The sequence below is a fragment of the Ischnura elegans genome, chromosome X, assembly GCF_921293095.1.
Source record: "Ischnura elegans chromosome X, ioIscEleg1.1, whole genome shotgun sequence".
Classification (NCBI taxonomy): Eukaryota; Metazoa; Arthropoda; class Insecta; order Odonata; family Coenagrionidae; genus Ischnura; species Ischnura elegans.
In genome coordinates this window covers 45,785,606-45,799,028 of record NC_060259.1, presented here as the reverse complement: position 1 = coordinate 45,799,028, position 13,423 = coordinate 45,785,606, and the positions used below count along the sequence as shown (strand labels likewise).

General features: G+C 40.1%; 1 protein-coding gene across 1 annotated transcript in view; it reads right to left on the bottom strand.

The window, feature by feature from the left end:
- Positions 1-1,133: 1,133 nt before the first annotated feature.
- LOC124171145 overlaps positions 1,134-13,423 on the bottom strand; it is a 130,706-nt gene continuing 118,416 nt past the window's right edge. Inside the window, exons 6-7 of the mRNA XM_046550282.1 lie at positions 5,959-6,072; positions 1,134-1,381 (exon numbers count right to left, since the gene is read on the bottom strand). Coding sequence (XP_046406238.1) covers positions 1,134-1,381; positions 5,959-6,072 — 362 coding nt within the window. The remainder of the gene's footprint in view (positions 1,382-5,958; positions 6,073-13,423) is intronic.

The window sequence follows — 13,423 nt, the reverse complement described above, 5'->3', positions numbered from 1 at the left end:
GGGCGAAGGATTGGCTTTTTTCATTAGAGTGTTGCTTCCCATCGGGCACAGGTTTAAATCTAGGCGGTCACAGAGATTATTCAGGAACTGCCCCATCCCTGTTCAAGTGTTTTGTGAAGGTTACTTTAAGTACAACAAATTTCCGTCACATGGGACGTTAAGCCGTGGTTCTTTTGGTGCCATTCGTAAAGAGCAGCTTTCGTTAGAGTTAGCTTTCGGTCGCCTCCTACCTATTATGCGCCAACAGTAATGCCATCACATTTTGTTTTTTCAAGCAGTTCTAAGAATTTTTCCGAGGAAAATACATTGGTGAACTTTAAAAATTTTTTATAAATTAAAGTAATAAATTTTGAACTATCATGTGTACTATATGGGTTGGTAAAATTTTAGAGCATTGCCTTTTTACAATAATTCAACTAAAGCAAATCGGAAAATAAGCAGATCAAACTAATTTCCTCAGTTAACATGAAATAATATCGTTATGGATGGATGAAGAATTTACAATAAATGCACTGGGAAATTTAAAGAGGAATGTAATTACTACGAGTTCACATAAAAGAAAAAATGTTTATTTTTCCTTTTGAGGCCACAGATAAAATTGTTCCAATAAAAGCTCGTCGAGTTTCCAAAATTTAAATTCAAAATTCCATTTACATATCAAGATGTATTTATTACTGAGAGAGCAAGAAGTTAATGAGAATGCAACATATTCAGTTCATATGCTTATGCCGCATTCATTACAGAACTCAGGCCCTAAAAAAATAGGAAGATAGTAGGGGTGCGGCGTGCTCAATACTATGCACGCACACAAATGCACTAAAATTGCTGACCACTGTGAAGCGGGTGCATTCCGTACTGTACGAAATTACGTGGATATCTGATAGCTCAATTCAGGCTCGCCAAGACAGGGTGGCTAGCCTATGGGAGACGGGGTACCGCTTACCCTGGTTTTAGTCTCTGGTGGAAGAGGGAAGACGGGGGAGAAGGGTTCTTAAGGCGGCGAGTGGCCTCGAAATTGGCCGAAATCGTGGATAATGAGGGTCGCAAAAATTGGACCCGCAATTAAGGCGCGAAGAGTGACGTCACAGCGCGGAAGTCGCCCGCCATTCGTGATCCGCTCCTCAACGCCCCGCTCAGCCGACCAATGAGCTCGAGTGGCGCGGCTTCCTCTCGGCCGCCGAGCACCAATCAGCCTCGAGCGCGGGATCCTCTCCTTCCCGGCGGGAGGCGGGGATTAAGTGGGTGGGGAGTGTCTTGAGGAGAGGCCGCGGGGGCGGCGAAGGGGTTCCCCGGTCGATCGCGCCAAGGGGCGGCCGGGGATGGAGCCGAGGAGAAGGAAGAGGGGGGTTAGGCGCCGCGCCGCTGAGGCGCAGACCCCATCCTGCGCACCCGAGCAAAAAACCACCGAGTGTCGAATTGCACGCGGATATTTAGGAAAGCACTGGTTTTTCCCTCCTTCAAAGGGACAGGGGGGTTCGACCCCCCTTCCTGACGCTTCTGTCAAAGGCATTCGCCGCCCACCTTGACTTCGCCAGCCGCCTCCTTAGCTGCTCGCTCCTCGGCGAATCAAGTCGAGGATGTCCTCGCAAGATGCGCCGAGGAGCGGCCGAGCGTGGGTGGGGTTAGGGTGCGGCTGAGGATAGATGGGTACGAAAACGAGTGGCTTCTAAAGGCGGGAAAGAAAATAATGGAGCTTCGACACAAGGATCAAGAGCGCTGCTGGTGTAGATTAGGATAAGATAATGCAAGGGTTAAAATATGGGAAAGTCATTCACTTTCTCATATTCAGATTTAATTACCACTAAAGCAAATAACTCCTTAAAATTCGGTGAAACATCTTTACAGCAAAACAGTGATTCTATTCTGTAGAGAAGAAATGAAATACTTGAGCCATCTTTTCACTAAAAATACAGTCTCTCGGTGAATAAGCAGTGGTCTAAGGTAACGGACGTTTCTTGACCTTCGAATTACATACCCTGATGACGCGTAATAAGTTATACAAGAAACTGTCGATAACCACCGGATTGAGAATGCAATAGCGATTGCCATCTAGGGCGCGGTAGAAAATAATGGAGCTTGGGATGAAGGATCATGAGCGCTGCTCATGTAGAGTAGGCTATGATTATGCGAGCATTATAAAATGATAAGTCCATTCACCGGTCATATCTTCTGGCCAAATTACCGCGGCATCAAGTAAATAACTCCTTTAAATTCGTTTAGGCATTTATTCAGCAAAAAATGACCTTAATCTGTAGAGAGGAGTGTACATAATTAGGTCATCTTTTCGCTAAAAAAGTTTTTCTGTGAATTAGTAGTCGTCTAAGGTAACGGATGTTTCTTGGCCTTCACATGATATTCTCTGATGAATTCCCGGAATCAGTCAGACAAGAAACTGCCGATAATCACCGGACTGACAAAGCAAAAACAGTCATTACAACTTCTCTTTACAGTGGCTTAGCGAGGGGGGGGTTTTGGGGATAAACCCCCCCAGAGCTCAGAGAAATTTTTAAGTTTAATCCATTTTACTTATTTGGATCAGTATTACTTATAGAATAGTGTTAGGATTTTTTTAAATATCCCCTAGAAAGCCGTAAAACTCGCCATTTTGAGCCATTATTCTTAAAATATTTCTGGAGGAGGGCCCCCGCAACTCCTTCTTACCCTGGTGGGTATGCAATACCCCCACACCCGTAAGCATTAGTTACCCTAAAACCCCCCTAGCCTTAATTCCTAGATGCGCCCCTGTCTCTCTAAATGATACGGATTTGTACCCCGCTATGTTAATCACACTGCCTGTTATTCGTATTGGTTTGTAATATGCTGTGACATACAATTTTATTTCTGTTCTGATAGTTAGTTCTACCAAAGGAATTACGGGGTTAGTACGACTTTATTTAGCATTTACCAGAAGACGATATGTGGTGAAAGTGATGGGATTTTACCCCGGAATAGTAAGCAAACCTAAGGTGATTGTATCAATTTACTACACCGAAATACTTTTTCGGGGCAGTAGAGCTTTCATTTAAGTGCTAAAGGTAGAAACAAATGGTGAGTATTGTAATTCATGGAAAGTCTGACAAGATTATATTTAAAGGTTACAATTTCAATCAATGATTAACAATCACCATCATAATCCAAGAACCAGAGACTCTGCGTCTCAGATGGAAAAAATTATTATGCTTTATCTTAAAAAAAACAGCCAAGATGCTTTTCATAGAATTAAAAATACAAAGACTTTTATATACAGCAACATGGGATACAAGGCTAAATATCGGAAAAATAGAAATAACTTTGAAATGAATATTTTGGATCGCACCTCTCCTATTCATTTTTAAAACTCCCTTAATTTTTAGGCCAGTGATTAAAACAAAACTACAAATATCACATTCATTCACATTCCAGTCTTTCACCCAGTGGAAAATGTTAAATCCGGATTTTTGAAAACGCCTGCTTGGCTTGAGTAAAAAAAGATCCATTTACCAGCTATTTTAAATGCAAAATACAACACGTAAACATAGGATTTTGGTTTCTCTCTCAGTTACCTACTCAATTTGTTTACTCATGCTCATCTCAAATAAGCCCTTATTGCTAGGTAGTTTTAGACAATTGAATTTGTAATATCACTCAGGATTAATGTCATTATTTTCTTCGCATATAATCTTGTTTGCATTTAGGAAAACTCATAGACGAAGAGGTCGGCCAAGCTCATTACGAGACGCAAATATGATGATCCCTAATTCTAAGATAGATTTCACAATAATATATATTCATAAAAATTATGATGTTTTATTTAAATTAGAGTAACAACAATCAATCTCAAATTTGTTCCAAGGGAATGGAAAACACAATCCACTTAACATATCCCAATAGATTTTCTTCTGAAGGACTTATAACGATTAGTTTGTGCATGAATTGAGAAAATTTCCAAAGATAGCTTTTTGGATGAATCAAGATACTTGCAACGCAAGGACACACAGAAGATATTGAGTCTAGTTTCCACATCATCTTCACAGCATGTGCGATAGATTGGTACTCGATAAAATCCATACATTTACGTTACCTTCCACACTATCGGGACGATTGTAACAAATGCAATTCGAACGCCTACGGACTCGAGGCATCGACACTTTCGGTCCGCTACGATCACTCCTGAGGAAGTGATTCTTTTTAATGGATTTATTAATAATAGCAAAACGCCATTTACTTCACTATATAAAAATAATAATAACAATACAGATATGTATTTCACTGCCCAAAAATTACACCTGGATAACTACATAATAAGTGAAACTAGGCACGCTAGAAGATACAATCTTTTGTAGGGGTTGCCATTCAATGAAAATAAGACAATGCTCGGCAGTACGTTTTACAAAATAGTTTTAAACAAAAGCAGCCAATCTATGATTCATCATCGTAATATGTGTCATTATATAGTAAATAAAATAAATTAAAATTATGTGAATAAAAAACCTTTGCAAAATACAATAAGTATACACTAATAGGAAATTATTATGAAACAAATTGTAATAAAATTAAAGTTGTAGAAAATTAAAGCAATATACGCCATTAACACAATCCGTGGGGCCCTTGCAGAGGAAAACTAAGTAATTGCCTCAAAGAGAAATTCAACTTAATACATTACTTCAGCTATGGCACCTTACTAACTGCGGACCGGCACTGGCCATCTCTAGACTTGGCTAAGATTCGTGGGCTTAACTATGCATGAACTACGAAACTTTCTAAAGACACTTTGCTTGGATGAATCACGATACTTGCAATCCATGACACACACAGGACATAGTTTCTCATTTCCATACCATCCCCACAACATGAAAAATTTTACTGATTTAATCAACTTTTAAGAGACATTATTAATCACGCACTTGAAGATAGATTTGTGAAAAACGCGGGTCACGATGATTACACCAAATTCACGATTTCCACGTTGACGATTTCAATCGCCATCACTTCCTTCCCACGATGTGAGAGAAAAGAATAGGAACCTAATCCCGTAGTTGGTCATGGGACCAAGACCGCAACTATATCGACAATTTAAGGTGATACCATTTAAGAAAATTAACAAGTACCTGTAAGAAATGTAGAGATTAAGCACGACAAAATATGACCACATCTATCATAAGCTTCTTGAGTCTCCAGCGGAGTCGGAAGTTGTGTTCCCAACGTTTCCAGGCATGTCTCGTACCTCATTATCAGCAGCCATGATGATGAAAAACGAGTTTATTCCCGAGAATTTGGCAGCAGTGCAATTTCTAACTATGGTGGAGACCCAAAAGCGGAACATTAAAACTTATTAAAACTACGATAAGCGGAAAAGCATACAATCTTATTTAAAAGCCCTCATACTGTTTAAATGAATGTGCAATACATAAACTCCGACTAAAATGCTACAAAAACTATTCTGAGACACAAAACACCGGAGAACCGGTCATAAAAAAATGTCCCGACCAGTTTTGTGGGAGGAATTAGCGGACTGTGCTGAATTTGATCATAAAAAATCTTTACCATACGATTCGATCCCGTTTGTATCCATTTCTTGTAAATTTATCCGTGGATACAAATAACGCCACTTGATCACTTAAAGAGAGATAATTAAAAACGCCGATAGAATAGTTAAAAACACTGGTCACGATGATCACACCAAATTCACGATTTCCACAAACCAGTGGGAATTGTGAGGATTATAGTCCATCAAGAACACACCAATTAGGGTTTACAAACACCTCATGCGAATTTTGTCGCGTTTCCCTCAGTCGCCACTCAATTGTGATCAAATATAACGCAATATAGATTTAAAATAAAAAATATTTCTATAAGTTTCGATGATGGCTATAAGTATAAAGGGAACAACGCTTTAGTCATGAATTTTATAAATCGAAATGCATCGTCTTTCAGTATTCACTAACTCTCCGGCTATTCCTTCGAGTAAATTGCACTTACTGGTCTTACTTCGAGGTTCCCTGGGTCCATCCACGGTCACCTTAATGGCCTTGTTGTACGTCGCCACTTGCGGAGGCACTGTGCTCACGGTGATGGTCAGCGTGAAGCTTTTACCTGCAAAATAAGGAGACTCATGTAACATCCAATATTCGAACCACTGGATAAAAGGTAAATTACAGAAAACATATTTCAAGAGGGGATTTGATTTTCTTTCAATACTCTTAATGTTCAATTCCATAGACCCGGACTAGCCAAGGTGATAAATTCACGGAGTCAACCGCAATGCAAAAACTGAGCGAAAATTTTACAGAGGAAAATAATCATTCGTCTTCACCGGGATTCGAACCCGGATAAAAACTCCGTAAATTTATCACCATGGCTAGTGCCGGTATGCTTAAATTGGTCTAAAGTGAACACCTCTAGTCAGGGACGCAGCTATAAATTAAGGCTAGGGCCGGTTTTAGGCGCAACTAGACCTGAGATGTGTAGTATACTCGCCAGGATGAGCGGGAGGTGCGGGGACTCTCCCCCCGAGAATTTTTAAGATAATTGATTCAAAATGGTGAGTTTTATGGCTTTCTGAGGGATATTTTATTAATCCTTACACTCTTCTATAAGTACTAAGTAAAATGGATTAAACTTAATTTTCTTTCGGTTCTGGAAGGGGGTTATTCCCCATAACCCCCCTCGCTGCGCCACTGCCTCTAGTGTCCAAAGTTCGGGCTTTGCTCTCCGGCTGTGGCGCCGAGCGCACGACTTCGACTGCTTGTCACATGATATGCTCAGCAGTCCAGAACATCTCGTCCGGTCACATTGTCAACACATTTCCAAATAAAATTGCCTACAAATAAAGAAGTGATGCCTCGGTCTGATAAAATCGACTGGATATCGGGGTATACGGGTTCGTATCACGGCGCAGGAGAATTACTTTTTCCCTGTAGAATATAAGCACTGTAAATATTCCCATGCACAAATGAGGGTCGTTAAACATGTTTTCGCATCTGATTGGGGGCCCGGGTTCAAATCCCGAGTACTCAGAAAGAATATGATTATCCCGGCATATTGATTTTTCGTGTTTACAAACGGGTATTTCTGAAAGAGATCACGGGAATTACGAAGACTAAGTCTTACGTCATCCGCAGAGTATGAATGAATTCTTTCAGCATCTCACTCTGTATCTTAAACTTTCTATCGCTAAATGTGAAAATTCTAGCGCGTGGTTTTAAAAGGTATCATCATCATTAGTCATCAATCCTAAGATTGGTTCGAGACAGCTGTCCATTCCTTTCTCTAGTCCGCTACCCTTTCCATAGCGACATATTTCTTTCCTTTTACATCTTTTATAGCTTTTTAGCAAGACCGTGAATAATTCACATGTATAACCAAAAAATAATAATAAAATAGCAATGTATAACCCAAAAATAGGTAATGCCTTCAAAAATAAGTAATCCTCGTCATGGAGCCGAACACCAAGGTGTCTTCAGGTTTAAAAAAACGTAAAGTCCCTTGGTACTAGGTTGGGGCCGCATGGTCGATGATCAAATTGTTCCCAACATAATGATGCAATGAGATTTTGATTTCGATCGGCTGCATGTGGACGGGCATTGCCATGGAGAAAAACAATGCCTTTACTCACCATTCCCCGTCTTTTCTTCTCAATTGCATGGCGCAGTTTGTTAAGTTCTTACAATATCACACAGCATTAATTGAGTCAACATCAGGCAAAAGATGCTCAAGCACAAAACATGTCCCTTTCCAGTCCGAAAACATGGGTCAACATGCATCCGATCAAACTCAATGGTTGTCAACTCACGCGGCAATTTTCTATGACGGCCGTATACAAAAGCATGTTGTTCAAGACGATAAGTGACTTAATATCAACGGAAATTATCTGGAAATATAGTTTAAAGTGTGGACTTTTATGTAAAAATAAAATTGTTACAAAAAATTTACTGGTTTTTTATATATTTCAAAACGGAAGTTACTTAAAAACGCTCCTAGTATTTTAATTACTACTAATTTCAGAAAGACCGGAAATTGTGCAGAGAGGAAACAGTAGCCTGTTGAATTAGCAAACGTTTCTGTGTCACCCCCCAATCCTCGACATTCCATTTCCCAAGCGTCCGTCCTTTCAATAACTACATCACCGCTCCTCAATCCTAATTATTCCTTCCCACCTCTTCCATCTCTGAGTAGCAAATACAGGGCTCACAGACCATTCATCAATGAATGTGCCGGAAGATGACGAAGCGGTTGAGACACGTAGTACCAAAGTAAAACTTGTAGAAAAAAGTGCATTTCTTCATTTAATATGTATTCTTTCCACTACATATAGCCTGCCTCAGTCAGTTTGAATAAGAATTAAGCAGTAGTCCATAGTTGCTCAAATTTGAGGTAGAAATGAAGCCGCATTGCATTGCGCATACATTTCGTCGTCAAAACTATGGCACTAAACCATAAATATCAGCCATTAGAGCATATGGCCGTAACTACGCACGTGCTGCCAAAAAGAAGACCACTGTAAACTACATTCCCCGATTATAAAATTCAAGCAAAGTACAAACGAACCCACAATGAGTGAACGTTCGGTACAAAAGGTTTAGATCAAGGGGACTGCATAAAGGAAGCCCAATTCCAAGCCATAGGAGGCTGATTTCAATTGCCACTTCGGTCGCATTTAAATTGGTTTTCAAAAATGTCCGTGGTGAGGTGACGAGTACAATTCGATCCACTTTTTTCTCAAATATTTTGCAGTATAGATTTTTTTAATTACGAGGAATAGCATTGAAAAGTAATGAAGTTCATAGATCACAACCATAACATTCATAAATTTCTGTTAACATCCCTCGGATCACTTTGTCAGTCACTGACGCGAGAGGCAACTTTTATAAACCTATTGAAATGCGCGGTGGTTGACAACACCATTAGAGGCCCACTTGAGGATCCTCTTTTCTAATATTCTTGGTTTAAATCCTAGGAAACAAACTCTTGTTCACCCGTGGCCCTATGACCCAGTCGTTCCGGAGCTGACGGACGTGGACATGAGCGAGTATCTGCCACGAGGCAAAGTGATTAGGTTGAGCGAGGGAAGGCGAAGGAGGGAGATGAAGGCAGTGCATGGAGTCGAATCCCAGCACTTGCAGTGTGCACGGACGTCCAGGGGGATCGATTGCGAGGGGTGGCCGGAGGGCGGCACGGATATGGCCGAGTCACGCAGGCAGCGAAAACCGGAAATCAGCAACGGAGTGGATTTCGTGCGGCTGGTACGGAATGGCATAGGCGATGCTGCCGGTGGCGGCGGCCAGTGACGCAATTGGGGCGTGTTTCTTCGGGGGGCGATTCTGGTTGAGAACGAACTCCGGCCAATACGGTCAAGGGAGTTAGAACCCCATCCTATTATCAATATAGTAAGTAAGCGGCGACCGATTTTGCTAATCGATTTTCAATCAAAATGCCCGACCAAAATGGTATATTAGTTTATCTATGGTACACTACTTATTTTATGATCGATTACTGCCATTGATAAATGAATCTCAATGGCCGATGTACCTTTCTCTCTCACATTTCTCCTCTAAGACACAGTTAGTGAACCTTCTTCTATTACAAAGTAAGCGAAAACCGGAAATCAGGAACGAATTGGATTTCGTGCGGCTGGTACCGAATGGCATAGGCGACGCTACCAGTGGCCGCCAGTGACGCAACGGGGGGGGGGGGGTTTCTTTGGGGGGCCTGAGCACAATCTATAGGCCTGGGTGAGAAGGAACTCCTGGCATCACGGTCAAGGTAGCTGGAACCCATCCTCGACATAGTAAACAGGCTCGTGTGACGACCGAATTTGCTAATCGATTTCCGTTATAAATATACCACCGCGATGTTTAGATCCAGGGGAAAGCATAGAGGAGGCCCAATTCCATCCCTTAGAAGGCTGATTTCTGCTGCAAATTCGATAGCATTTTAATAGGCTTTCAAAAATGTCCGCGCCGCGGTGATGAGAGCAATCCGATCAACTATTTTCCAATATTTTGCAAAAAATTGTTTGAAGTTGCAAGGAATAGCATCGAAAAGTCATGAATATCACGGATCACATCATCATGTACATAATTTCGGTTAACACTCCTAATGATGCCTAATGTCCCCGTGAAACTCGGATCAATTTTTCCGTCAGCGATAAGAGTGGCGACTTCCGTAAACCCATTTAAATGCGCGGTGGGTGAACACACATTTACAGGCCGATTTGAGGATCTTCTTTTAATAATATTTGTGGTTAAGATTATCGATGGTACATGACTTGTTTGCTGATCGATTACTGCCGGTGATCAATTAATCTCGATGGCCGATGAATCTTCCTCGATTGCGTTTATGTTCATGGGCTACCAACGTGACAGCAGTAATGGTTTTAGTAGCAGTAATAGTTTTATTTGCATAGTAGCAGGTTCGTATCCTTAGTTATTTCCTGGTTTCTTGTCTGACCGCGTTTCGTTGTTCTGTGTGCTTGTCCTTCGTCCTGCAAGCGAGCGCGTTTCAAATTAAGTCTAGAATGAATCCTGGAATGTGGAGTGGAATCACGTCGTGCCACACACCCTGGTGGTGGTTTGCACGGTATGTCATAGATGTAGATGAACAGCACTGTAACCTAGACACCTACTCGTGTTGCATTCGTCGAGGTAACCTAATTCCCATGGAGTTATTTACGTATCCACCTCTAGAAACGAGGTATTTTTCTGAGTTCCACGTCGTAGTTGATTGCTAAATCAGCTGACTATTGCACTCAATTCGTACACGTGGACAGTGATTGCAAATCACAGCGAAGAGAGTATTGATTGGCACACACTCTCCACACGTGCGACTAAAATTTTGCAGTTAGGTATCTGTTGTCAACTATGCAAGGTACCAGGCTAATGATTAAGAATTTTACAGAGGATTTGTTATCACGGGTCTATCAGATGAAAAATCCGTGGCGTGATGGCTGCAGTGGCTATTCATGCCAAGAAATGGGCTAAGTATTAACTATTCAGACATTTTTCATGAGACGTATGTTTAGCAGCTAATATTTCACAGTTGAAATGCAAATATCTCGTAGGTGATTGAACAGTACTGATGTTCACAACGAAAATGACTGTGCGGGAAATCATCAATATATTTCCTGATTTCCACACTATATTTTTCACCAGAGTTATTACAGAGAGAGTCTCGGATATTCGGCGCTCAATTTTATAAGTTCTAAGCTTAGAACAGGAACCGTAGACAAAACGGCAGCGGTAAAAAAAATAATTCCTGCAAAAACAAACTCGAAAACCGCACCGTACCTTGAAAATGAATGCCAGAATCGCAAAATCGCTATTTACCCAACGAAAAGAGTCTCACAAATTTATTCACAATCATGTGTAAATGAATATGCAACGGATACTGTTCCATTTATGACCATCATCTACACTATTGAAGTGGAACGGAACTTTGACGCTTGGTAAATGACCAATGAGTGATAATTTTGCATTGATTGAAAGCCAATCACTACACACATATCGGATTGCTATAGATGCTTTCAGATTATATCGATAGGTAGTGTCGCTAAGTCTTAACTTATTGAAATTATTTCCGTTCCGCCGGATACACTTGTCCGTAAATAAGATCAGCTATTTTTAAACGCCACTCTTTTTTCAATGCCTTGATATCCAGGAATGCATTTAAATCCACCTCTAACCTATTAAGCAAGTTCAATCAATGAATAAAGCAGAATGCATGAAGCCTTCGACGCTAGCGCCCAGCAAGCATAAAATAAACCCCCGTAGTAAGAGCCCCAAAATGAAATGAAGAGCGATGAGAAAAATTAATCACACAAACTCTAAACCAGTGTCTTAACTGAAGATGAATCAATTTAAGTTGATGTGATTAGCTTGCAAAACGTATAGTTTCATGCATAGCAGAATCATTTCCAGAAAATTTTCAGCGCTCTCCTTCTAGTCCGAAAATTCTTTCAACAAACAGAGGCATAAAAAGTTCAGTTCAAAAAACTGCCGCCATCCCCGCATCTTTATCGGGTACATATGGGGGGCGAGGGGTCGCCTCCCCCCCCCCATTGCGGGGCCATCCGGATAGCCGAATATTGTAGAATTACCATTTTAATTTTTTATATCATATGATGGCATTGTTTTGTATGCGTGTACAATCAGTTTAAATAAACATTTCTAAATATTTGAACGTAACTTGATTATTTTTCATTACGAAAAAATTATAGGTAGCTCAAGATATCTTTTGCGCCCCCCTTTGAGTTATTTCTGTATCCGTTACTGTTTCCATCCTACATTCATTTGACTGCGGCATAAATCAAAATGATACCACCGCACCACTATGACACAGGTCCTCCAACAAACAATATAGAAATCAAGACCAGCGAGCTCTAGAAATTATGGAAGGAATGACTTTGAGAAACACAGGTGTAGATTTTGGATCTGCATCTATCTCCCAAATTTTGAGCTTACTCTTTTTTTTTAAAGGGAGTCATTCAATACACACCTAGGGTTTTTTAGGAAATATAAAATAATTAATGGGTATATTTTTTAAGGATCCGATTATTTCTTGAGAAATCTTGACGTCAAATACTCGAAACTTCTCGTTTGAACGCAGAAAAACAATTGATATTGAATATTAAGTAATTATAAAATACATAAACACTGGCATATGATTCGAAAGCCGATGTCAGGAACAGAACTGAAATCAATACTGACAAAAAGTGCGATTACCAATCCCTGTCTATACTTCACCAAACAGACTTACGTCTATCCGAGCCCTTTTCCTGTATTCTCCATGTACAATATGACACTTTTAGTATCACTAAGAACCTATCTTAATAATTACCTTTGAAAATTCGAGTTTCCGCTTTTACTTCATTGAACTTACGTCGATTTTTGAAGCTGATGACTCACACATAGTTGTGGTTGCTGTGATTTTTTTCCTGAGGACTTGCCAGTAAATCAATATTTCATTATTGAAGGTACAAATATGTACAACATATTTATAGTGCATCTATAGGGAAACAAAGAGGATTTTAAAGCTTTATTTACTTACTCGTGCAAACCTTTAACGATTAAAAACAAAATGTCATCAAATGAGTAACGTAGAGAAAAAATATTTCCGTTTACCATATTCAAATGCTAATTCCACATAGGCAGAAATTTATCACGAAAATTAAAGAAGCTGGAATTGCTGCAACGAACCATTATTCATTAGGAACAATAAAATGACGGTGATTTAAGTAAAAACGTACAAGTGTGGTGGATGTGGTACAGCATTTCACGTATTAACTTAAATAAACACTCATAATAAATGCATGGGTTAAACAATATTAAACCCAGAAATGAGACTTTACAGCTAAAAATGTCCGTTAAAATATACAACATGGTCAAACCGGGTGCTTAAAAATTAACCTGGGCGAAAATATTAATGAATTATCATCTATAATGCAGGA